At 37.9% G+C, this 27,877-nt stretch overlaps 1 protein-coding gene across 3 annotated transcripts; it reads left to right on the top strand.

Moving 5' to 3' along the window:
• LOC104601561 (Ribosome recycling factor) lies at positions 1-26,161 on the top strand. 3 transcript variants are annotated; one of them, XM_010264935.3, is made up of 8 exons: positions 3-321; positions 7,153-7,299; positions 7,381-7,496; positions 20,637-20,728; positions 21,177-21,198; positions 21,274-21,342; positions 23,021-23,089; positions 23,182-23,413. In XM_010264935.3, exons 1-8 carry the CDS (start codon positions 90-92, stop codon positions 23,260-23,262), a joined length of 828 nt encoding a protein of 275 aa, XP_010263237.1. In that variant the 5' UTR covers positions 3-89; the 3' UTR covers positions 23,263-23,413. The 3 variants fall into 3 exon arrangements, with proteins under 3 accessions (XP_010263238.1, XP_010263239.1, XP_010263237.1); XM_010264936.3 differs by lacking the exon at positions 23,021-23,089 and having other exon boundaries at positions 1-321; positions 23,182-23,667; XM_010264937.3 differs by lacking the exons at positions 23,021-23,089; positions 23,182-23,413 and adding an exon at positions 25,688-26,161 and having other exon boundaries at positions 2-321.
• The last annotated feature ends 1,716 nt before the right edge of the window (positions 26,162-27,877 follow it).

Below are 27,877 nucleotides of genomic sequence, written 5' to 3'. Positions count from 1 at the left end.
TATTATTTTGTTATTTCGGGGTTTTTTGTTCATAAAATTTGACGTTGGACTATAGAACGGGGGCGCAATGCATTGTAACTTGTAAGAGTATGAAAGCAATGATGGCAGTTTCTCTGAGATGCGCTTCCACTGCCAGAAACCTTCTCCTTCGAAACACTGCCAATTTCGGCAAGCTCTCGTTCTTGCGTCATCATTTCAGCCCCTTGAAGTCTATATTGGATACTTCAGTTCTTGACACCCGTAGCAGTTGCAATTATCCTGTGGCTGTGGTCGATTTTCTAAGAGAAAGCCGAAGAGGATTTGCCAAAGGACGAAAGTCAAGTAAGACTCAATTACCCTCTCCTCCTCCCCTTCCCTTGAAAATGATATTTCTGGGGTTTGATTGCTTGTGACCAATAAATAGTGGATATTGTGATGCATCATACACATATAATCATTTTAGGTTTTATTATTTCCTTATACACTACTGTTATTTAAACGTAACTATGCTTTTAGAACATCATCTTTTCTTTTTTCCTTTTTAGGATTTATATTATCTTGTTAATTGAAAACTTTAAATAGGTCATTGTCCTATGAACTCGATAGTTTGAGCGGCATTGGTATTTTTTCTCTCCCATGTGTGTATCCTACATTTTTGTATCTATTGGTTATTCTTCTATTTTCTGTATGCAATTATGCTTTAACATGTTTGATTCATTTTAGAAATCAAATAGTTGAACTGATGGGGAAGGTATGCTTTGTTATTTTCTTTTTGCTTCCTCCGTTTAGATTTTCTCCCTTCTTTCTCTTTATTTTTCTCTTCTTCTCTTTACTTTCTCTGTTAATATTTTCTCTCTTGGTTGCCTCTTTTATTTATCTGTAGATATTTTTCTCTGTTTCTTTGTTTAGTCTTTCTCCACTTTCTCTTTTTCCTCTCTATATTTTACCACTTCCATTTCATTTCTTCTTTCCATTTTGTCTCATCATTTTCTCTCTCTAGGTTTTTTTTTCACTTTATCTCTCCTCACCCTTTTGTATCTTGTTTTAGAATGATGATATAGGGGTAGAATTTGAATCGGAGGGGAGCAGAGCAGCTTAATGAATGGTTGGTGTTATATGTTATGGAGAAAGGGGATCCCCATCTACTAACCCACTATTGAGCTAATGAGTTTGTCTAAATATTTGCCAATTAATTGAGGAGGTTCCAAGAAGTACCTTGTTTTGAGGGAAATTGTTTTGTCATAACCATGGTCATTAAAATAATGGGATCTTGACAAATTAAATAGTAATAATAATAATAATAATAATTATAAATACATAATATCTTTGGATAATTTATTATTATTATTGTCATTTTATTAATGTTAAGTACCTTACTATGTATTATACATTTTGTTTGTTCATGAAATGAAACTCGAGTCAAGTGAAATTGGCAACTTTGCCTTCATAATCATAGCTTTCTGTAAAAAAAGTTGGATTGTTGTGATCTTAGGCCAATTTCAAAAATTATTTAAAAACCTTTATAGTGGCACCTAATTTGCCAATTTTGGAAAACAAAAGGTTGTCGAAAGTTTGCTCACACTTGAAAGTTGTTATCATGATTTTTTTTTTCTATAAAACCCTATTTTTATCCAACATTTGGAATTAAACTTTATCATGTGGGTAGTTGTTTCGTACGTCTTGAATAGACCTTTCTAATGCCCTTGGTCCCTTTGAAAACTCATTTTCTATAAAAGAAATTATGATAAAAATAGTGCAGGTTAATCAAGGCAAAAAGTGAGAGACAATAGTGTTTTTTTTGTTTTTTTTTTTCGCGCAAAGATTACTTTTACCAAAATGTCATCTTTGGTCTTGAAAACCCTTGTATTTCTAGGTCATAAGTCTAAAATAAAGGTTTTGAGCCCCTAAAAAAATCAGGTACTGATAGATTTATTAAATATAGATTGTTTTAGGATTTGGCGAATTTGCTAGAAAAAAGTAAGGGTTAAGTTTATTCAACTTTTTTCTATTAAAAGTGTTATTGCAGTAGCTTCAGCAATTCGAACGAGTAGAGAATGAAGGAAAAAGAGGAGAAGAGAAGAAGAACTTAGTAGGCTAAACCCTACTAGTCGACCATAACATGGATTAGGGATTCTAATTAGTGTACAAAGACTAAATTGCCCCCACTTAAGTATGTGACAGGATGTCTACATAAGTAATATTAGGACTGCCACATAAGCATATAACTTAAACATAATGAAAAGACTAATCTACCCTTATTCAGTTAACTCTAACACTCCTCCTCAAGCTGGAGAATATATGTCATATAATCCCAGCATGCTACATATATAGTTTACTCTCTCTGAGCTCAAACCTATTGTAAACAAATCTGCCCACTGATCACCTGAGCCCACATGCTTTGTGTTTATCTCTCCAGTAAGGACTTTTTCCCTCACAAAATGGCAATTAATCTCTATGTGCTTTGTTCTCTCATGAAAAACAGGATTAGATGAGATGTGAATTGCAACTTGATTATCACAGTACAAGAATCCAATTTATTGTAGGAGGTTTCTCAACCATATTAGTTCACATGTAGTGTGTGCCATGGTTCTGTATTCGGCTTCATGACTACTTGCCACAACGATCTACTTACTCTTCCATGTCACCATATTTCCTCCAAGGAATGTGCAGTAAGCTGTAGTAGATTTTCTAAGAACTGCATCCTAGTGAGGTATCTGGGGATTTTGCATAAATTGGCTCACCACATTGACAACAAAGGAGATGTCAGGTCTTGTGATAGTTAGATGGTTCAGCTTCCCCATTAACCATCTATATCTTCCAGGATCATCAAATATTTCACCTGTATCATTGCTTAGCTTAGCATTTGGTTCCATGGGAGTTTTAGCCGGTTTCGCACCTAACAACCCTGTTTCATCCAGTAGATTAAGGATATATTTTCTTTGGCACAAATTTACACATTGTTTTGATCTGACAACTTCTACACCTAAGAAATACTTCAACTTCCCAAGGTCTTTTGTTTGAAAATAGTCTTGCAGTAAGGCCTTTAGTTTATCAATCCCCAACTTGTCACTGCCAAGTATGACAATATCATCCACATAGATTATTAATAAAATCTTTTTGGCTACAGAATCATAGTTGAACATCGTGTGACCAACCTGACCTTGTTTCATTCCAAAATTCATCACTTTACTAAACTTCCCAAACCAAGCATGAGGAGATTGTTTCAACCCATAAATTGCCTTTTTCAGTCTACACACCTTATCATCCTCCCCTGAGCAACAAACCCAAGTGGTTGCTCCATATATACCTCCTCCATAAGGTCACCATGGAGGAAGGCATTTTTAATGTCAAGTTGGAACAAGGGCCAATATGTTTCCCATATTGACACAACTCACACTGTAAAGAAGACAAATGATTCAAAGACGGAACCAGTATCTTGAGTGCCTTGAGAGATGGATGTTCCAGCCGACAATGCCATTGTAGAGGAGTTAGGCAAGTCTGAAGTGCAACTAATGATCCACCATCGTCAAGATAATACAATCCACCAGCTTCATGCCCTTCACCAGTCTTCTTCCCCGTCTTGAGATCTTGAAAAATACAAAATGAAGGGAAAAATATAATAGAGCAATTAAGGGTCTTAGTTAATTTACTAACTGACATAAGATTGAATGGAAATTTAGGTATATATAGAACATATGATAAAGAAAGAGAAGCCATGCCAATATTACCAACACCACAGATGGGAGAAGAAGAATCATTGGCAAGGGTAACAGTTTGAGATGTGGAAGTTTCGGAGAGGGAAGAGAACACACTTGGGAGTCCCAGTCATGTGATCAAAGGCTCTAGAGTCAATAATCTAGGGAGAGGGTTTGGATGCCAAACAAGCTATACCTGAGTGTGCAAGGGTGGTTGTAGTATGTTGTGAAGTAGCCTGAAGGAACCTCTCATACTCATCTCGCGGTACACTCATCTCCTTCTGGGAAACAGATGTAGACGTGGAAGGTGATAGATCTGTTTGTTGGTTATCACTGACATCAACCCCACCAGCTATTGCATGATTAGCCCATGTAAAAGGTGGGCCATGGAGATCATAATAGAAATTCATTGAATGCCCTTACCTGCCACAATGGATACACTTCCTAACCTTTTCCTTTACCACAGCCAACCCCTGAGTCACGACTACCACCACGGCCAAACATGGAACCACCACGACCTCCTCGAGATGCATGTCCTCTCCCTCTAGTACCACATCCACTTCCTCCGGCTACTACAAATACTGATCTGTCAGAAGGTGTGGTGCTCTCTATAGATCCCAAAGAAATCCTGCGAAGTCGTCAAATACTTCCTCAAGTGTAGGAAGAGTAGAGACTCCCAATATTTGGGTTGTAATTGGTTCGTGCTCTGATTTCAGCCCCACTAAGAACCTAGTGACATCCAATTGCTCCCTCTGTTGTTGCTGAACCTTAACATCTGGAGTTGGGGGATGATAGACATTGAATTCATTTATGAGGTTTCTTATATTAGCATAGTACTCTTCTAGGGTTTTATTCCCTTGCTGCAGATCGAAATACTCCTGATAGAGCTGATATTACCCTCGTAGTATTATCCTGTCCAAAATAAGGTGGTGTTCGGAACCATTTATAACTTCGTGGACGGTCAGAACAGCTATGGACTGTGGTGTGGTGTGGATTGGTCCCTGTCATAAGGTGTGGTGTGGACCAGTCCACACCCACCAATTTCTCATCCACACTACAAAACACCCCCTAAAGCTTCTTGGCATGTTCCCATATGTCCTTAGCTGTATCTAAGAGCATAAAGTTGGCACTTATTTTGGGTTCCATTACTGTTCCACAACCATGTCATGATTTGGGCATCTTCCTGTTCCTAGTCATCAAACCCTGGAAATTCAGCTGATGGTTTATCTTCCTTCACATGTTTCACTTTCCTCTTTGCCTTGAGAAAAACTTTCATTGACTTGGCCCATGGCATATAATTCTCACCATTAAGTTTAATTGAAGTCATCTGCACACCTAGATAGTTGGAGGGAATCATCACACCAGGTTTCTGATCACTACAACCATCTCCAGTTGCTGCCATTATGTCCTCCCAATGCTACTTCTAATGCTGAATCCCTAGTCACCAAATGAGTATTGCTGTCAAGAGCTTGATGTTCCAGACACTACGGCAGCTTCCAAATGGGTGCTTCTAACACTACAGCAGTCTCCAAACACAGATAATAGGTTCACAACCAGTCACAGTCAACCACCGTTATGTAAACTAACATTCAAATTAAGAGCTTGATGTTTCAGACAGGTTCAGCTACCATTTCAGATTAAAAAAAAGTGTAAACTATAATTCAGATAGCAACAAGTCAGAATATTGATGTAAACTATTCGGCCACTCCTTCCAGCACAAAAACACAGACTTTTTTCTTGTTCACACCACTATTGATTACTCAGAAACATAAATCACAATGACAGCAACTCAACAACTCAACCAACCACACACAAACCCTCTTGAAACTGCTCAATAGAGGGTGAACATCACAAACACCACCACACGACCAAAGCTGTCACACATGGTGACAGCAGTATGAAACTGATATCCTAGGGCTGCCACACCTTCCTAACACTTGAAATAGGGACTGCGGCAGTCCTAAGAAAAATAAAAAGTGCTGCACTTACTAGACTGAGTGCCTCAGATTTCGCAGCCCAGAGAAGGAGAAACCAGAAGGAGAAATCACAGAATATGAAACTTGGTGTTACAGCCTTTTTCTCCTTTGCTTAACGCTTTGATACCATGTTATTGCAGTAGCTTCAACAGTTCGAACCAGTCGAACTTAGTAGGCTAAACCCTACTAGTTGACCATAATATGGATTAGGGATTCTAATTAGTGTACAAAGACTAAACTGCCCCCACTTTAGTATGGGACAGGATGTCTACAGAAGTAATATTAGGACTGCCACATAAGCATATAACTTAAATAGAATGAAAAGACTAATCTACCTTTATTTGGATAACTCTAACAAAAAGAAAAGGTGGGATTCGGCTTATTCATGAATTTAAAAAAAGATAGTTATTCCATCCTGAAAGTTTTTATATAATCAAATAGTTATTCATTGCATATTGAATTATTGTGTTGCATTGTTTCAGGTAAATTAATAAAAAAAATTGTTTTAGCAATGCAATAGAGCTAGACAAGGTGGCCTGATTGAAGTGAGTAACAATTTGGGAAACAGTACCAAATATACAAGTTATTAAGAGATTGATATGAAGCAAGAAAAATAAGGAGAAATGTGAAATGACCACTTAGGTTAGCTTTTGTAACAACATTTTTACTTTCTTATAAACTATCAAAGTTGTCTATACAATAGAGTGGAATGGGAAAACATGATTCATGTAGCTAAATGAACATAGTTGGGAAAACTGAAAAGGTTTTCTTGAGTTGAGTTGCTTTTAGTTCTTATTCTACACTAGCCTTTCTAAGCCTTCTCAAAGTTTAAGCTAAACAAAACCAATGGTAAATGCAGGGAAAATTTATGTTCAAAAGTTCGAAATCAGTTGTTTCTATAAAGCACATTGTTGACAACAGTCACTAAACTGAAGAAATGTTTCTATATTTACAAGTCTCTAGTCATATTTCGATCCTTGAATCCTTGAAGTATTATAGCTAGAACATTTAATGGTTCAATATTCATCAAAAAATAGTTATGGTTCAATGAGAATACACTTCCTGCACATGTAGAATGAATGGTAGACTTTGCTACCCAGATGTGGTAAGGTCATGTTATGGATAAGGTATAGACTATAGAACAAGGAATTTGCACCAAGTTTACATTTGTTTTGTTGTAGAGGGGGAAGAAAGTGTTTATTAAGACCTATTGAAGTGAATTGGTCCTAAATTCAAATGTCTGAAGTGGACATGAGACCATGTTGAAACATCTATGAAAGATGGGAGACTGCCTTTAACAGCTAGTTTTCCCTCTCCAAAATTATTTCTTGCATCCATGATGATAAAGGCAGAATAGGCTTGTGAGAAGAATTGCCAATTTTCTTAGTTGTTCTAGAAGTTTTCCAGCTATGGTTGACTGGTTGTTATCTGTCCAGTTCAGATTGTGGATGTTTTTTTTTTGTTGAGTTTGAACTTTACACCTTTTGACGTATTTTTTGTAGGAGCTGATGATGATGATACAAATACAGTTGAAATGGTGCCAGATATTGGACCTAGTGTTAAGGCAACTGCTCTCTCACAGATGCAAGCAGCTATAGATGCTTTATCGAGAGAGCTGAGCAAACTGCGGACAGGAAGGGCATCTGCAGGTACATTGTGCATTTTTTTCAAGAGTTTCTGGTGTGGTTGGTGTATTTACTTGAAATGATCATTGGAAAATGTCTTTGCAGGAATGCTTGATCATATTATAATAGAAACAAGTGGTATGAAGATGCCATTAAATCATGTTGCTGTTGTTTCTGTCATAGATTCCCAGACTCTCTCAGTAACTCCTTATGATCCAAATGTAATGTATTCTTTCCTTCTCCTTTTATTTTATAATACTGGTTTTTTTTCACCTACATGAGTGGTAATTCCATGGATTTTAGTTTATTGGTCAATTTTGAGCCTTATAAGAGTTTTTTTTTGCTAATTTCTTTGCATATAGGGTTAAATGTTTTGGAGGGTCATGATAGTTTTGTTGTCTTTTTTTTTGCTAATTTGGGAAGATTTTCTGTGCCTAATTATTAGGGGTCTAAACTTGTCCATTTTTCATGATTTTCGTGTCACTGGATAGGCTTTTCAATTATCTATCCTACAAGACTAATATCTTGTATATCCAATGTGTTAAGTCATAGTTGTTTTATTAGTACGGTGTTTGTAACGATATTTCAGTCTTATTTCTTGGTCTCTTTTGGAATTTGCTTTTGGTTTGTCTAGTTGTAGCAGGATTAGTAGAATATTACAAGAGTAATTTTAGGAGTCGGTCCTTATTTGAGTGTTCCCGTATTGTGGATGCTTTTGTTGGAAAGGAATACAGCCGCAGACAGCAGCAGTAATGGGCGTTAGATTCAGTGTTCCTATCTTATCCCTTAGCTAGATTCAGTGTTCCTATCTTATCTCTTAGCTAAATTCAGTGGTCCTATTAATTAGGCAGTAACATTATTATTTCCTATGTCTTTTAGAAAGTTTCTTAATGTTTTTTTAGAAAGTTTCCTTATGTTTTTTTAGAAAGTCTCTTTTTGGAAAGTTTCTTAATGTTTTTTAGAAAGTTTCCTTAAGGACTCTTGTAATTCCTATTTAAAGGAGCAGATGTTATTCAATGAAACTATCGATAATTTCAGTCAAGAAAGAGCAAAGGAGAGTTGATGATCTCTTTAACAAATTACCATAAAGGCGCTAAAGATAGGTTCCTCGAGAAAAGGAAGAAACAGGGGAAAAAAAGAAGTTTTCCCCGTTAACCAACTTGTGATGAGATCCTATTCGCGGGCCCTTAACAATTTGGTATCAGAGCAGGGCGTCATGGGTGACTTTGAGCAATTGAAGACTAGGGTTCATGATTTGGAGCACAAACTTGTGGAAAATAGCAAGGAGGTGCATGAGATCAAGGATGACGTCCAAGAATTGAGGCACTTGATGGAGTTATATTTCTCCAGCAAGGAAAAGAGTTCAGAAGGGGCTGTAACCATAGACGGCCGCCGACCAGACATGGTAGAATTGTCCGGCGAGCTGCAGGTCGTTGCCTAGGGAACCGTGATCGTTCCCAAATACAGTAGGCTGGAATTTCCTTCCTATAATGGAACTGGAGATCCTATGGGATGGTTGTACAACTGTGAGCAGTTCTTCTGCAACCAATGGACAGAAGACAGGGACAAGGTAGGCTTAGCTACATTCCACATGACAGAGGAGGCACAACTCTGGTTTTATAAATTGGAGCAGGAGGAACCTGGGCTCAGTTGGACCCAATTCAAATCCTATTGCCTTCTCAGATTTGGGCCCCCATTAACAAGCAATCCATTAGGTGAACTAATCAACCTCAAACATACTGGAATTGTGGCTGAGTATCAGCGTCAGTTTCAGACCCTCCTTGCAAGAGCATCTTCGGTACGACCAAACCAATAGGTTGACATGTTCACCGCGGGGTTAGCGGAAACTTTGAGGGTATCCCCCCAATCTGGTTACTGCTATGAATTTGGCTCGCGCTTTTGAATGCAAATTGCAACTCAACCGCAGAAGTATCAGTATAGGGCGGTCTCAAACAACATGAGCAGCCCCGAAACCACTCGGAATGGCTCCATCTTCAATAGCCAGCCAAGAACAGAAACCACAGGCGAGCAACAATTCCAGATCGGCATCCAGTGTGGGAAGCAGCGTTGTTGCACCCCCTATTAAGCGCTTATCCAGGGCTGGGATGGCGGAACGTAGGGCAAGGGGATAGTGTTTTAATTGTGAAGAACTTTACTCAGCAGGGCACAAGTGCAAGAGACTTTTTTGTCTCCTAGTGGAACAAGAGGAAGATGAGGATGAAGCCTCTTCATTGAAACTCGATCCAGGAGGGCAAAATCATTCCCCAACCTCAGTCTATTGTTCGTTTCAGAATTAATCAAGGTGTTGAGGTTCTGGTGGAATGGGCTAGCTTACCATTGGCTGAAGCTACCTTGATTCCTTTGACTGTGTTTCAAGACACCCATCCTGAATTTGAGCTTGAGGACAAGCTCTTAGTCCAGGAGGGGAGTAATATTGTGGATGCTTTTGTTGGAAAGGAATACAGCCACAGACAACAGCAGTAATGGGCGTTAGATTCAGCGTTCCTATCTTATCTTATCTCTTAGCTAGATTCAGTGTTTCTATCTTATCTCTTAGCTAGATTTAGTGTTCCTATCTTATCTCTTAGCTAAATTCAATGTTCCTATTAATTAGGCAGTAGCATTATTATTTCCTATGTCTTTTAGAAAGTTAATGTTTTTTTAGAAAGTTTCCTTTTAGAAAGTTTCCTTATGTTTTTTTAAAAAGTCTCTTTTTGGAAAGTTTCTTAATGTTTTTTAGAAAGTTTCCTTAAGAAGGACTCTTGTAATTTCTATTTAAAGGAGCAGATGTTTTTCAATAAAACTATCGATAATTTCAATCAAGAAAGAGCAGAGGAGAGTTGGTGATCTCTTTAACAAATCACCATAAAGGCGCTAAAGATAGGTTCCTCGAGAAAAGGGAGAAACAAGGGAAAACAAGAAGTTTTCCCCGTTAACCGACCTGTGATGAGATCCTATTTGCGGGCCCTTAACATCCCATATGTGACCTTTGGATTTGCCTTAGTTTTGAAGTAACTGGAAATTCTTTGTTTTATTTGTCAGTGTATGAGCCCAAATTGGAGTCTATAATGGAAGAGCAGAATCCTTATGTTGAACCCAGGGTTCAAACTATCCATATGATACACCTCATATCGGTACTTGTTAGAGTTGGTTGAGGGATATTTTAGTCATTATAGGCTGGCTTATTAAAAGACGTTTTGTATATTTTGTTTCAGTTTAAGTAGGGTATCCCATACTTAATTAGGGGTATAACAGTAAACAGTCTTTGTATAACTCTCACAAACATATAAATAAATCTGCTCGGCTGAGAAGTGACTGATCTTTTCTCTCAAGTTTAGATCTTTCTCTATTTTTCACCATTAGGGGTATAACAGTCTTTGGGTTGCTTTTGAAACACCTTAAGTTGATTCCCATCACAACAAGTTAATCCACTTTCTTCTCTATCTCTGTTTTTCACCATTAATAACCAAAGTACAAGTTAATCTACTTGCTTCTCTATCTCTACTCTTCACCCTACCAGATCTAGAAGTCGTTGGACCCCCTATCTGTCCCATATGTCTTAGAATCTGGTACTGTTCTGATCACTTATTGTGACGTTTGGATGTGATATCTTGAAATTTGTTTTTCTTAGGCAAATGTTGTTAAACGAAATTGTTTTAAATATTCTGTTCTTGATCATTCTTACCGGCTTTACTGTAAGTCTGCATACATAGGAGTGCAGGGAATGCACATATAATGGACAATACTTATTATTGATCAGGGGGCCTTGGTGCAATGGTTGGGTTGCTCCATTGTGACTTGGGTGACCAGGGTTCAAATCTTGGAAACAGCCTCTGCACTTATTTGTAGTCAAGAATTTTCATTAATGCGTACAATTAATCAATTATATGTATTACAAAGAAACAACTCAAATCCTATCTATCCATATAGTATACCGCCCTCAAATGAAGTCATTGATGTTCATTTATATGTCTTCATATTTCAAATAAAAGCCTCCTTGATCATTGTTTTTTTTGATGAATAAAAGTAAATTTTATTAATTCAAAAGCTGATTTAGAGTTGTGAATTCATACAACATCCTAGGGAGAGGTGCGAGCTACAACCCCTCTTTGAATCTTAGAAGTAAACTAGGAAAGAAATACAAGAATCACAGTTGAGCCTAAAACAATTCTTCCCTATTTACCCCTTGCTTGGCTAACATACCAGACAAAGTATTTGTTGATTTCCCCACCCACTATAAAGAGATCAACATATTCCTTGTCAATCAACTAAATTTCTTCATTTTGTTTTTGTAGCGTCATATAGCCTCTTCAGGATTTTTCAACCAGCCCATCATCACTTTGGAATCCCCTTCAATTATTAGATGTTGTACCCTAGCTGGTTTTCAAATTGCACCCCTTGTACAACAGCTAATAGCTCTACTCTGGTAGTTCCCAACTCCTAAAGGATCCGATTAGAGCAACAAAATCTCTCCCTTCTCATTTCTTAAGACACCCCCCGTTCTGGATAATCCTGGATTACTCATGCTACTTCCATCAAATTTTAGTTTTAGTGAACCTTCAGATGGAGGAGACTAGCTTGTGATTGACTTTTCCTTGATGGGTGAACACCTCGCTACTCTACTGCTGACCAGTTTCTCCAAAGGTTATTAAAAGAAAATTGATGAAAGCTTTCCAAAGTCTTCAGCCAAAGTATTGCCCTATGCAACACACAATCTTTCAATTCCTGACTGCTCCTTTCCTTTTCTTGGAAAATTCTAGCACTCCTTTCTTCCCAAAGAGTCCAAATCAGGGCAGCGTGAGCACATCTCCACATAAGTCTCCCTCTTTTTGTAGGCCAAGAGAAAGTAGAATGGTTAAAGATCATGCGAACTTCTGTTGGTAGACTCCAACTACTCCCAAACAACGAAAGTAGCCAAGCCCAAAGGTTTGCAAAAAAAAGGACACGATATTAGTAGATAGTAACAACCCTCCCCGTGAGATCTACAAAGGATGCACCAATTGGGAGAAATACAGAGGAAATGTCTTCTCTTTTGTAGATTATCTAGAGTGTTTACTTTCCCACATAATACTTCCCAACAGAACGCCATAATCTTTGGGGGAACTGGCCTACACCAAATTTCCTTTGACGGAAAGGGTTGTTGAGCAGAATTCTGAGAGATGGACTTGAAGTAAGAAGCACAAGTAAAGGTTCCTTTGGGTCTAGGAGCCCACACCCTTTTGTTTGGCTTGGAGGGATCCAAGCAAGCCTGATTAAGGCAACATAGCAAGTTAGAGAGAGATTCAATTTCAACATCCCTTAGTTCCCTATGAACCCAAAATCTCAATTAGGAGCCAAGGGTGTTCCCAATGGTGAGACAAATTTTAAGACCACCTCTTTTTTATACTAAGAAACAGAAAATAACAAAGGGAAAAAAGGTCTTTTAAAGGGGTGTCTCCTACCTAGATATCCTCCCAAAAGCGAACAACATTGCCAGAACAAACTTCATACTTGATAAAATTAAGAAATTGAGGAAGGGTGTTGTGAATGGCCTTCCAAGGTGCTACCAGGTTAGCTTGCCTCGATATACCAGCATCCCATCCATTCTCTGAACTCCCATGAATGCTTCCCACCACCTCATGCCACAACCTCTCACTTTCCAATGGCCATCGCTACAACCATTTCCCTAACAAAGCTTGATTTTTTTTCAATCACCCTCCTAAGTCCCAAACCCCCCTCTTCTTTACTTCTGTAAACAATTTCCCAATTAACCAACTGATCATTTTTTCTTGTTTCGTCTCCTACAGGAGGTCCAACTTCTCCAGCTTCTTAGCTTCCCTAACTGGTATCCTAAAGACAAACAGAAAGTAACTAGGCAAGTTAGCCAAAGTAGCTCTTATTAAGGTAATTCTCCCTCCTAAAGAGATATAATTCTTCTTTCACGAGGCTAATCTCTTCTCAAACTTTTCTAGCACTAGGGTCCAAAATCTGCTCTCCCTAGGATTTGCCCCTAATGGAAGCCATAAGTAGGACATATGCCAAGAAGAGATGGAACACTCAAGACACTCTGCAGTAATCTCAATCTCCCCATCCTCCAAGTTTATACTCGCTATGCAACTCTTTTCCAAATTTATTTTCAGATTAGAAATCCTTTCAAATCCTTTAATTAGCTCCTTTAGGTTTGCTACCTTCTCACTAAAACCTCCTTCACAAAAGATCATTAGGTCATCTGCAAACTGAAGGTGGGTGACTAGGATTTGGTGTCTCCCTATTCTCTAACCCCTAATGACATCTTCTCTATCGGCCTTAGTAATGGTCCTACTAATCACATTGGCTGCTAAGGTAAAAAGGAAGGGTGAGAGTGGATCCCCTTGCCTGACACCCCTGCAAGTTAGAGAAAAGTCCCTCACCATACCATTTACTAGAATAGAGTAGTGACATGTAATGATACACCCAGATATTCAACTACACCGCTTATCCCCAGATCCATAGTTTCTCATTACCTCTAATAAAAACCTCCTAGGCCACCAAGTTATAGGCCTTTTCAATATCCAATTTACAAATAAAACCTCTTTGCCTAGACATTTTCATTTCCTCCACACACTCATTTGCAATTAGGATTTGATCTGTTATTTGTCACCTTTGAATAGAAGGGAGAACTGTTTTGATGTTCAAAGAAAGAACTTTAGCCAGAATTTTATAGATGCTTGTCACTAGACTAATATGACTATAATCTTTTGGGTGGTTGGCATCATCTTCTTAGGTATCAAGGCCAAAAAAGTGGCATTGATTCCAGGGCTTATTACATGATCGTCTACAAATTCCTTAAAGACTTCAACTGAATCCTCTTTTAGCACCTCCTAGCAATCTTGATAAAAACCCATTGTAAAGCCATCTGGACCTGGAGCCTTGGATCTATCCATTAGAAAGACAACTTTCTTAATCTCTTTTTCCTCGAAATTCCTTTCCAACCACCTTGCCATTCCGTTCTCAGTTTTTGGCCATTCCACCCCTCCGACGAATGCTTTCTCATTCAAAGGTCTTCTATAGATTGATTTCAAGTGATCCACAAATTTTCTGGCTATGTCATCCTGGTTGGTAATCACCTCCTCTTCTATCTCTAGCTTGGTCACAAAATTCTTTCTTTGTCTCCCATTGGCTAAGTCATGAAAAAATCTAGTGTTGCCATTGCCTTCCTTAATCCACTTGTGTCTAGATTTTTGTCTCCAACTGATTTCTTCCCTTAATACCACCTCTTCCAAATCCTTTTTCAATTGTCTCCTTAACACTTTGTCATCCTTGGTCAAACCATTTTGGGATTCCTTTACATCCATGTTTTCTATTCGAGAGATTAGGCTCATTTTTTGCTCCTCAATTCTGCCAAATTGACCACTATTTCACTTGACCCCCTTCCATCCTACCCCCCTCACCTCCTCACCCCACCATTCCTTCACTTTTTTCACAAAATCTGGATGGGTAAGCCACATGTTTTAAAGCCTAAAAGGTTTGGGTCCGGTAGAAAAAGACTTGGTGCCTATCTGGATAGGACGGTGATCAGAGGTGACCCTAGGTAATGCTCTAGCAACTGAGTTTTCCCAACTATTCTCCCAGGCTAGGTTAAATAAAAATCTGTCCAACTTCGAACACAAAGGGGTTTCCCAAAGGTTGGACCAAGTGTAACTGGTTTGCAGCAGAGGTCTCCTTGATCATTGTTAGTGATCAAATAAAGAAAAATGCCCATTCATGGGAAGACTCAGAAGCCTCTCTAACCTGTGAATGATTCTTCAGTTATGCTATTTCCAAATAGCACAACAAATTGGATAAGGTATCAAAGACCAAAGGAATGATGTAGCTGAGCAGAAAAGGAAGAAGGTGGTCGGTTCCTGAGCTTCTTTGCACATGGTACAACTATGTCAAGTTTTCATCTCCGTACTATTTATATGATCAAATGTAAGGATCTTATCATGGTAGAGAAGCCACATGAAAGCATCCACCTGGGGGGAATATGCTTTCACCAAATTGATTTAGGATGGATGGCTGACCTACTTACAAACACTTGGTGGGTGCTGAAAATAGAGGACTGTTTTAAGAAGGTAAAAGTGAAGAGTACTAGGGTTCCTACAAGAACTAGCTAGGAAGATGCGAATAGGTCTAATGAATGGCTGAACATTTTTTTGGGAATGTTAGCAGTGGGAAGAGGAGGAATTTTGAAATATATATATTTGTTTTGATGAGTAAAAAGAATTTTATTAATACAGAAGGAATTTTGAATCTTAGAAAGTATTACAAATTAAACAATATGAACTGAGTCAAGTGTGTGAATGGATGTAGTATAGAGGGTGTGGTTAGCGTATAGATAGGTTTTTACAAGGTTTTCTAGGGTTCCTAAGTTGGATAGTTTCTAAAGAAGAATTTTTACCCTACAGTTTTATAGAAACTCTATAAGTTGAAAAATGGGTGGAAGATACTTGGATGTTGAAGGGGGATTGAATTAACAAAAATGATCTTTTAGTAGATGGAGTTACAACTTAAATCAATATTGAGAAGAAAATATAAGAAACATATTACTAGTGTGGTTTGGTTGATCATATACCATGTTGCAAAATCACCACTTTACATCCAATTAAGACAAAAGGGGCCAAGTTCTAACCTACTGACCAATGACTTCAAAATTTTAAATCAACCTTAACAATTACCTAACTAATAATTTGCAATGTTCAGACATCAAATCAAACTTTAAAATGACCTATTTACCCCTATGACAAAATTTAGAAAAATCAGAAAAATAAAAAATTCCTACTAAAATTTTAGAACCAATCTGATGCTCACATCAAACACAACCAGCATCATGACAATCCTCTAGCAAAGTTGCATAGAAGTTCTCTTTGGATCCTCTTTCCACACAATTTTATACTTATGACCCAGGAAAGACAAGCATCTTCAAGTTTCTGAATTAGGAGAAGACACTCTGTCTGTTACAATAGGCCTATGGAATATAGGGTTCCAAGCCACCAAATTGCCCTGGATGGAAAAGAATCCACAAATATTCATTCCAACTTTGGTGGAGACTATATAGTTTTGGTAAGTAAGAGGAGCCTAGCTTTCCTTTTTGATCTCTCTAGTTTCAAAGGAAAACCTGTGTGTGATTTTATCAGCTCATCCTCATCCCAATCAGGCTTGAATTAGTATCTGGGCTTTACTAAAAATCTTAGAGAATCTGAGATTTCCAGTGTTTTTGCTTTCCTTAGCCTGTTGAATTCAGTGGTCTTGGGGGATGGAGGTTCAGATTCTAGAGTGTGGGCCCTTAATCAAACAAGGTCATTTTCTTTCAAGTCTTTTTTGAACTCTCTTATGGCTACCTCTCATTATCCTTTCCCTGTTAAGGAGATTTTGTGTCGGCCTATTCCTCCAAAATTCAATGCTTTCTGTTGGGAAGTGTTTCATGGCTCCATTAACACCTGTGATTTGCTTCAGAGGAAAAGACCAAATTGGTGCTTGTCCCCAAGTTGGTGCTTCTTACGTAAGTTGTATGGTGAGACTACTTTTCATGTATTAATATCCTGTTCTTTCGCTAACTCTATTTGGGAGTGGTTTTCGTCTCTTTTAGGTTGGCTTCTCCTTGATAGTCTGGAAGGTTTTTTTAGCTCTCATATTTTTAGTTGCTCTAAAAGAAGAGGTAGAATAATGGGGAGATGCAGCAGAAGTGGTTTGGACAATTTGGGAAGAAAGTAACTTGAGAATCTTTGAAGACAAAGGAGTAAGGAAGCTGTAATAGAGGTTATAACCTTAAGGGTGGCACATTGGGTGAAAACTTTAAAGCTCTTTGCTGACTTTAAGGTTGAAGATTTCTTCAGCTTGTGGGAACTAATTGTCAACTCTTCCTCCAAAAGACAAAAAGTACATGAAGCCTGGACACCTCCATGTGCTGGGTGGAAGAAAATGAACTTTGATGGCAGTTGCATGGGAAATCCTGGCCTATCGGGTATTGGTGGGGTAATAAGGAAAGAAGATGAAAACATTCTAGCCATGTATTCAGGTCCTGTTTAGCATGGAGATTTGGTGAGATCAGAACTGATGGCAGCAATGTATGGAGTAGAGAAAACTAAAGAAATGGGGATTGATGGGCTGATTATTGAAGGTGATTCAAAAATAGTTATCGGTTGGCTGAAAAGGGTAAAGGAGTAATGTGGCAGCTAAGGAATGAATTTAGGCGCTTCAAACAGATATATAAAGACATGATGATCCATGTTCTGGGCTGTTTTGTAAATATTGGGATATTTCTTCCCACAACTTCTTGTTGTATATCTTCATTTTAAAATTAATGAATCAATTTTTGTGTTGCTGATCAAATAAAAAAGAGGAGCATAGCTTTCCAACACTGCATGAATCATCTTACCCCAATATTGTTTTATACCCATTTGCCACCTTGTAGATAGATACTCATCATGAATCTTCATGATGCCTTTTAAAAAACTAGCAGGATAAGAAGAATTCACTGGTATAGTTGCCTAGTCATTTAACCATTACCCTTCACTAAAGAGCAACATCCTCTTTGGGATACCTCTAAAGCCATTTTCTTATTGAAGCTTTACTCATTAGGCTCATTATCTTGAAGCACTGGGCTTTCTTAATTACAGCAGCAAAAGTAAATTAAATCAACCTGCAGCAAGATTCAAGAAAGGGAAAGCAAGAGAGGAAGAAAAAGGAAAACGGAGGTGGGAGGTGGGATGAAGATGGCGACGATCAGGAGGAGGTGTTTGAATGGGGAAGATTATGGCCCTGGTTCTGTTAGGATTGTTTTTGCTCGTGGTGCAGTTGTATCAGCAGTGAAGCTGTCTGAAATTATGATTCTAGAGGTGTTAACCTTCCTTTTTTATTTGAGTCTTGTAGCTGGTGGAGATTCTATGTCAGCTGTCATTTATCTCTAGGGTGATATCTTGTCACCTTCCTTATGTATTCTTCTTTTTATTTTAATGAAACTTTTATTTTACTTTTCAAAAAAAATAAATAAAAAAGAAGAAAAGATGGGAGGAAGAACACTGATTGTGTTCTATCCTTTCCCACTTTTATTAATTGCTGTAATTAAAAGAAAATTTACATCTGTATCCTCATATAGGAAAAAGAAGAAAAAAAAAGCTTCCAAGTAACGTAGTCCATAGCCTACAAATAAAAGAATAAAAACCAAATAATAATAAAGAAATAAAACAGATCCTTTTCGGGTGTGGTAATAAAGTGCTTTTCTGGGAAGATGTGTGGCTGGGTGGTTTCCCTCTCAAAAATCATTATCTGCCTCTGTATTATCTTTCCTCTTACAAGAAGGAACCTATTTCAAAATTTTGTTTTTGGTTTGCCAGTGGGGTTGATTGGGAGTTTGGTTTTTAGAAGGTGTCTCAGGGATGTGAAATGCTCCTCTGTGATTGAGTTGTTGTCTAAGCTTGGGAGTGTGTTCCTGGATCAATCCTGTGAGGACAGTTGTATTTGGTCAGCCACTCCTGGTATTTTCTATTGTGACTATTTTTTTAATTCTCTTATTCAGTTAAACAGTTTGGGTGTTTACTTTCTGGTGTTGGAGTAGACCTCTGCCTTCTAAGGTTAAGGCTTTCTATTGGGAAGTGGTGCTAGAGAAGATTAACACCAATGATTTGCTCCAGAAAAGGAGACCAAATTGGTTCTCTCACCCCTCTTTTGTATCCTTTGCAATGTTAGTGGTGAGTCTATCTCCCATTTATTAATCTCCTATTCTTTTGTGAAATGCATTTGGGTGTGGTTTTGTTCTCTCTTTGGTTTGTTGGCGTGATCCCCCTTATGATGTGGTTAGCTTATTCAACCCCAAGTTTCTTAGACAACCTGAAGGGAAAGGTAGAGTTATGTGGAGGGCCACTAGAGCCGCAATACTTTGGAGTTTGGACTATATGAGACAACCATAGAAAGTATTAGCTTGAAAGTTGCTCACTGGGTAAAAGCAGTAGAGATCTTTGCGGAATACACAATGAGTGGTACTCTAAGAGCTTGGGAAGCAGTTGCAGCTTCTTCTTCAGTGTGCAACCAAATACAAGTATGGAGGCTTCCAATTAATAATAGGGTGAATCTGAACTTTGAAGGTAGCTCTCAAGGTAATCCAGGTCCCTGTGGAATTGGAGGTGTAACTAGGGATGGCAATGGATTATGGCCATGCTTTCAGGACTAATAGGGACTGGTGACTCCCTAAATGCAGAAATTACAGCACCGTTGCATGGGATGAGATTAGCTAAGCATTTAGACAAGTGTAGGTAGAAGGGGACTCAAAGTTGGTAATATATGGCTGCAAAGCAGAAATTAAGGAGTCTAGATTATCAGACAAGCTTTATGGGAGATTGCATGCAATGCTAGGGATCTTATAGCTTCCTTTTCTTAGGTCAGAAGATCTGCAAATGGCTTGGCAAATTTATTAGACAAGAAAGAGGTTGCTAGGGAACAGTTGTTTTGGGCTGTGTTATTCATTGGGACCAGGCTGTTTATTTCTTGGATTTTAATCACACATTACTTGAATTAATGAAAAATTTGTTATTGACCAAAAGGGAAAAAAGAAATATAACAGTCCTAGTAGCAGGCCCAGTAAGAAAGAAAAAGGCTGCCAATCTTGTACCTCAACAGAAACCAAAGCCATCAAGATGCTTGGGATGACACACCCAGTTCAACTTAATGTAATGGATTTATTCCCCTGTTCATCTCTACCATTCTATAGAAAGTGTCTTTGAAGCTGGCATGTTGAGAATTGACGTGTAACAGTTAGTATTACCTTTCTCGGCCTTTTGGCTAAGATCAGGTATGATAGATAGGAATACTAGTTAAAGCACTATTCATTAAACTGATATGCCCTCCAAATGAAAGAAAATGCCTCTTCCATCCTGCTAATCTTCTATCCATTCTTTCAAGAATGATTTCAAGATTGTTGAAGAATTGCTTGACACTTGCCGGAAAGCTGGGTAGATAAGTGGAATTAACTCCACTTTACATGGGGATGACTACATGAATCCAGTTCCACTTTTCCATTCTATCTAGGGTCATATTCATGGTTAAATTGTGAGCCCTTGACTCATGTTTTCACTATGTTAAATCATGCTCTTTTTGGTTTGATCCTAGCTCTTACTACATCTTTCAATTGGCATTTTGTCACTAATTGATGGTGCAGTTGTTGGTCTTCTGTGCACATTTATTGATTGAAGGCCCATAATAATGTGTTGAAAATTGAAAAATTCTAATGAAGACTTATAATTATTGAAAATTCTGGTACTTTCTCTCACTAGTATTTTTACACATAAATATCTGATGCTGATGGTTTACCATTGTGCAATGTGAATTTTTTTTGAAGAATTTGTAACCTAAGAAGTCATTTCATGCAGGCCCTGAAGGAGTTAGAACATGCCATTGTTTCATCACCCCTAGGTCTAAATCCAACACTGGAAGGTCAACGATTGATTGCAACTATTCCCCCGTAAGTATATATTCCATTTATATTTAGAGTTTCTGGCTTGTGAGATGGCATGGCTCAAAACTTGAAATGTTGGACTTGGGAAGCTAAACTTTTGTTTTAACAACTCTGTTCCTCTCTTCCAAGTCTTATATTTCCTATTTATTTTTCTAAGCTTTTCCAGTAACTCATGAGTCTCTTTGCTGATTTAATTCTTATTTTTACTGACTTCCAGAATGCATGCTTATTATGGCTTTAATGGTGCCCATTTACCAGTAATATCTACTTGCCAGTAATACCTATTACAGGCACTGGGCTTCACTTAGAAACTTGTGATTTAAAAATGGAAGGGCCCTCTATTTCCCAAGTTTACTAAAGCTCATTAACTTTTCTAAGCTTTTGTAGTACTTGATAAACCTTTTTGTTGATTGAATTCCTTCTATTGTTATAACTTGCTTTATGCCTCTACCAGGTTGACCAAGGAACATATTCAGGTGAGCTCATTGTAGATTGTTCTCTTTCTCTTTTCTTCTTTGTGCTGTTTCCCCTCATCATTGTTTTTGTATCAGGCCATGTGTAAGGTGGTTGCCAAATCATCTGAAGTTGTTAAGCAGAGTATACGAAGAGCACGTCAAAAGGTATGGCATCAAAAATTACAATTTTAATAAGAAAATAAGAGTTTTGCTAATGAAAGCCCAAATTCTCCCTTGTCTTCAGTACTAATAATTTCCATGTCTTTATTTACAAATGAAAATTTGTTAAATGTTAAAGAAAAAGAGATACAACCAAACATCTCTACAAGAGAAAGAAAGGAAATGCTTTCAAAGATCCATCAGAAGGATAAAAAAGAGAATAAAGCTAGAAAATCAACAAGATAGTAAGTCCCCTTCTAGTAACTCACTTCTCCCAACTCTATTCCTGGCAAGGTTATCAACTACTGTTCAGTTAGCTGACCTTGTGATCCATCTGAACAAAAGTGGTTCAGTATGGAATATGAAGAGTGAAGACATAGCCTCCTTGATCCACTGTCTTAACCTTTAGGGTCATCAGATGCCTCTCATCCAATCAAAACTTGAGGATCATTAGCAACCTTAACCTTTTCATATTGCATGGGGAGAAAGAATTTAAACCCATGGAAACCTAGAATTAGTCAACTATCATTTCTGTAACACCTCAATCCCTGGAGGCCTTGGGTTTCCTAAAGGACAAACATCAAGATTTAGATTTATACCTTTCAAGTGGGGAGAGGGCCAGGTCTATAGAATCTCCATCAGAGACAGAGATGATCTTGAAGAAACCAGCCAGTCTAAAAGAATCCGATAAACAATTCTTACCAAACAAGGATCAAACAGGAGTGAACTTTTCTGGTCTGCTTTGTAACAGTGATTATGAATGTGGGTCAGCATTTCAGTTTTGGAATGCTGGAGTTGTAATTATCTTGTTTAACTTAATTTATTAATGAAAGTTACCATTTCCTATAAAAAAAAGAGTTCAACAATGGGTTATCCATCCTATCCAAATAGACTATCAATACAGGGAAATGATATGTTTGTATCTATGGTACACTAAATCTTGTCTTACGTAGCAGTTATTATAGTTCTGACTTCTGGCATGGAGTTTGATACTGTAGTGAAGTATGAGCAAATGAGACTTTCTCACAGATTGTTGTCTATATGGCAACATGCAAGTGGGTTTATATATATTATATATAGGATGTTTAGACCAAAGGTAGCTTCAGTGGATGATTCTCTTATTTCAAAGCCCTGGTTTATGATCTTTACCATCCTATGGTTGGAAGTTCTAGGTTTATTTAGCAATCCTGAAAGGCATTTTATTGGATGGTCAGATGTATAGGCAGCGTTACATGGACACAAACATGGGAATTAGAATCTGACATGTGTCCAAGAGTCTGACTCAGCAAGATGAAGAAACAAGGACTTTCAGAAAGATCTATGGAGAAGTATAAACTATTAAAATAATAATTCATATTTTGCTGAGTTCTTAAGGTCTAAAAGATTATATTGTAACCTAATAACATTTTATAAGAAAAACATCATTAATTGTGTACATTAGCTGTTCATTTTTGTTAAATAAGCAAGATGAAAAAGAAAAAAATGTCACATAGATGAGTCCTCATTCTCCAAGAATCCATGGTGTCAGAGTCCATGCAACACTGTATATTGGACAAGTTGATGCAATGTTGCCATGTGAGTTGCAATGAGCAAGTACGGATGTTGTACTGCAGTACGTCACAATGATTTATAATTTTTATTCTACGTTCGTACTTTGAAACAGGATGCCCTTTGGGTTTTGCAGGCATTAGATACAGTAAAGAAAGTAGGATCAAGTATCCCAAAGGATGATTTGAAAAAATTGGAGAAAGAGGCGAGTGACCAGCAGATATCCCTTTGTGTGTGTATGTGTGTGTGTGTGTGTGTTTTGTCACTAAGCTTGTTGACTTTAGTTCCGTTTTCCAGGTTGATGAAATGACAAAGAAGTTTGTCAAGTCGGCAGAGGATATGTGCAAAGTAAAAGAGAAGGAGATTAAGGGCAGTTGAGAGCAATTTCTACATTATGGTACTGATTTAGGAGTTCATCTCATGTAGAATACTTGCTGTTTGAGAAGACGTTGGCCACAAAGTTTTGGTAGTTTGAGAGTAGTGTTTGATGATCTTCAGTCTTCTTTTAGAAGCTAACTGGAATCAGAGGCAGGCGAAGTGGTAATATGGCCTATGGGCATGGTTGTTGTCAGAGTTAACATCACTGGATTGAAGCCCTTGAACTTTCCAGTTGACGACAATTTTGAAATCATACAGTGATAAAGCAATAGTAACTTGCCCAAATATGCATGCCTTCATGAACACAGCATTATTTGTCTTATCAACCGAGTCAGATGTGTTTGATAGCAAACATTTTCAATGAGAATTGATGATCATCGGCAACTTCACATCTTTTTCTGACAAGTTATCATTTGAGTCAGATTTCCCCAAGACATATCACCAGAGGCTAACCCTAAGCTTGACAACATTTGAGAATGACTGAAATCTGAAAATTGAGTTCCAATCGATCATTTTAATCTCAGATACCAGAGTGTTTGTTGACAACATAATATAATAAATTAATAATTAGGGCTGTAACTTGGGTCGGCTTAGCTTAATCCGAAAATGTAGGGTTGGGTTGAAGTTCACCTTAGGGTTAGGATTAAGGTTGAAAAGCGTGAACCTGACTTAACTTGATATTTGCATTATATATATAATGAAAATATGAATCTTGCGAGGTAGATTTTCTTATTAGGCTTGCTTTCTTCAGTTCTTTGATAACACCAATCCACGATATTCAAGGAGTTTTACTGTGTGAAAACTTGGGGGTAAACACCAATTTGAGCATGAAGCAAAACTGCCTTCGATAATTCACATTCAAAGAAGAGGTGCATTTGTGTTTCCATTGACGAGTCACAAAATGAGAATGCCATGACTCCTCTTTGTCTGTAACACCAACCTGCTCCCTTTGTTTTGACAATATTTGAGAAGACCTTCCACATAAAAAGATGGCACTTATGGAGTACCGAAATGGACTAGAGGAGTTTCCAGGAGGTTATAGGCTGAGGGTGCACCAGAAGATTAACTATAAAGGTAAGATAGTCCTAATGGTGCAAGCATATGGTCAAGCCGTCAAGGAGGTCCTCATGCGGTCATGCCAACACCCATTTGGAAGCATAAGATCACTTACCCATAATTTTGAAGGCTGGGCATGAAGAGAGGTTTTATATTTGAGGTACAGGTATAAAATTTCAATGTTTTTTCTTTTTGCTTTTTTATATTTTATTTATATTTACGGTTGTCATTTTTTTTCATTATTTTTCCTCTGTAAAATCACCTAAGGAGAATTAATGGGAGTAGGACATTTTTGAAGAGGGTAGGGGTTTCAGTGAATGGGCTCCCCATGTGTTCGACAAAAATCTCAAATGGATTAATTAACACAAAAAAAGTGTTTCAATGGAGATTGATTAAACAAAAGAAAAAGTCTCAGATGGGATTAATTAACAAAAAAAAATGTTTCAATGGGGATTTGATTAAACAAAAGAAAGTCTCAAATGGGATCTATGTGCAAATGCATGCCACACCCCGCCTAGAATGCATAAACACCCGTATGTGCCCCCCTTCCCCACTACCCAATTTCCCCACCTGGCACTCTGTGCACCTGCCCCTGCCTTGTTGCCTAGTGCCCCACTGCCCTGGCACCTCCGCTTGGGTTGATCATTCCAGATGGGTTGATCATTTCAGCTTAGCTCGCACAAGCTTGGCCTGAAAAAATACAGGCTTTTGCTTAGGTTTTGTGTTCAGGCCCAGCCCAGGTTTTGTGTTCAGGCCCAGCCCCTCTATCAACCTGCATATATTCAATATATGCCAATCCAATACCTATATTCTGGGTCAAGTCTTACTTCGATTCCTAAAGTTTAAAATGTTCTAATATAGTATCTGAACTTTTAAAACGTTTCAATTTAATTCAAAATCATTAATTGCTGTTAAGGCTTAGTTTGGAAGGAATACAAATGCAACTATGTAGAGTGTAAAATTTTGTATTTTGTATTATTTTATTTGTATTTGTACTGTACAAATTTTCATTTGTACTCCTAAACTGAGCCTAAATGACATGTGAAAGGATGCAAATGTCCTTTAGGTGCCATCTAAACCAACTATACATTTGTATGAACCAGAATGTACTTTACATCAAGGTTCAAAGTATTGTTACATATCGGCCGATATGTATCATTCTGGGACCCTTCCGATATGCCCCTACAGTGGGTGTATCGGGGGTCTGACCGGTTCAGGGGATGAAGGGGTCCTAGACTGACTCCCCTGAACTAGTTTTGAAAAAAAAAAAGTAAAAAAACAAGTAACGAAACGCCCGATACGCCCCTACCGACATATTGATATTTTGAACCTTGCTTTACATATTTAAATTTGCACTCTTTCTAAACAGAACCTAAAGAGGAGAGAGAGAGATGCAGATGCGGCTGCATAAAGAAGAAGTTCTGGGTCTGGGTGTTGGAATGGATACATTAATTACAAGCAATAACTATGTATCATATCAAATAGATACATAGTAGAGCTTTCGGAGAAGCAGCTCGCTCCCAGGCCAATCGGAAGAGGTTTGACACGGCAACTTTTGGCTTTACGTGGCTAGTGGTTATGGGCAAACAGTATCTGTTTTATCAGATTGATCTAGTTGCTGATCTGAGATTCTATCAGTTGGGTTCTTAAATCTTTTGCGGAGTTCTTCTCATTCTATCTCCTTCGTTCATCGTACAGGTAACATGGTTGCTCATGTAATTGCAAAAAAGGCCTGTTCTTTGACAGAACTTGCACTTATGGTCTTTGTCCCCTGATTTCCTTGTACCTGTTCTGTTGAAAGATGCTTCTCAATGAATTAGCCAATGTTTTTCTTAAAAAAAAAGAATTTTAAGGCCAGAGAGTTGAGCTTCCAAGATATGGAATTTATTTGGCGTTTGGCTTTGAGGCATGAGTACATCAATGGAGCAGTACACAATGCATATGATGAACAATGTCTCATTTCCGAGGAAGATGATTAACTTTGAAGGATAACTTTTGAAAGTTCAAGTATTGGATTGGCATACTTTAAAGTTTCGGGACTAAAATAAGAATAGGTCCAAAACACATGGCATTAATTTATAATTCTCCCTAATATTTATACTATATAATGTTTAAAATATATTTATAGACATATTATATAACATTTAATATAAAATACTATATATGTAATATTTAATTTTAATATATGGCTTAGAATCAAGCCCAAAACCTGGTTAGACCGGGCCTAAGCTTGGGGTATTGCCCTTATTATAAGTGCTAACCCCGGCTTGGCCTTTAATCACCCCTACTCTCTGCCCAGCCCAACGGCCTATCCAACAATCTAGCCCATTCCCTTGCCCATTCCAATTGCCTTGGCCTAGTCACCCCCTTGTAATTTACAAGGCAAAACCCATATAAAACCATATTTTTTCCTTTTAATATAAAAGTATATAAAAAGGTCATTTATTAAGGCATCCCCTATGCTTTACTACATTAACAGTTGCCCCTCTAGTTTTCTTATTATTAAAACACCCCTATAATTTGCACCCTTTTCACTTAGAGCTATTTCTCTCAAGGTTCAAAATACTGATACGCCCGGTACGCCGGTAGAGGCGTATCGGGCATTACGATACTTGTTTTTTACTTATTTATTTTTTAAAACTGGTTCAGGGGAGACGGTCTAGGACCCTTCCATCCCCTGAACCGGTCAGACCCCCGATACACCCACTATAGGAACATATCAGAAGGGTCCCGAAATGATATTGGCCAATACGTAATGATTGAACCTTGATTTCTCTTTAACGAAAGTGTAAAAAACCCTTCTCAACCAGTCCCTACCATTGAAGGAAAATAAAAAATGAAAACTAATTCTTTTGCCAGTGTAAGAATGCACGAGCAAGAGTACAGCTCTACTAAAGCTTCTTGGAGAGAACTTGCATTTACCAACAACGGTCTTACTGGATTTAATTAACTTATATTGCACGGGTGGTAGGTTGCAGCAGAAACAAGAGGATTTGAGAAGGCTTTCTATAGTCAACAATAAGAATGGAAGTAGTGTTGGTGTCGTTTCCTGTGAGGATAGATTTCCCTTGTGTAATTGATGTAATCTTACTAGATTCTGGTTTTCATGCATTTTATGCTGGATATATTGTTGCCATTAATGTTGAAAGCATTTCTAGCAACAAAGCATATCATGGGTTCACTATCTGATCACAGTAATTAAGGACGTTACTTGCTAAGCATGGATGGAATCTTATTAGTTTTTGGATCAGTAGATGGCACGATTCGATTTTGGGTCTTTAAGACTCATAACATTGTTTGAATTTTTAGACTTACCAAAGGTTATGTCAACAATGTTCTTGTTGTTAAATCTTAAATGACCCCTCTTTTATCAAATTTTTAGAGTTACCCATAACTATCTGATCACAGTAAACATGATTCGTTGGTGATCACGCGGCCTCCTCTCCTGTTCAGACGATCCACCAGATGGCTACCCACAAAACCAGTTCCCCACCAATTACCCCAATTTTCAAGCCCTTTCTTTTCAAGCTTGGTGGGATCTTCCCGAATGGATTAGTTG

The sequence above is a fragment of the Nelumbo nucifera genome, chromosome 8 (assembly GCF_055504915.1).
Source record: "Nelumbo nucifera cultivar China Antique chromosome 8, China Antique-T2T, whole genome shotgun sequence".
NCBI classification, from domain to species: domain Eukaryota; kingdom Viridiplantae; phylum Streptophyta; class Magnoliopsida; order Proteales; family Nelumbonaceae; genus Nelumbo; species Nelumbo nucifera.
Note: the sequence above shows the minus strand (reverse complement) of the source record. Positions and strands in the feature narration are given on the sequence as shown.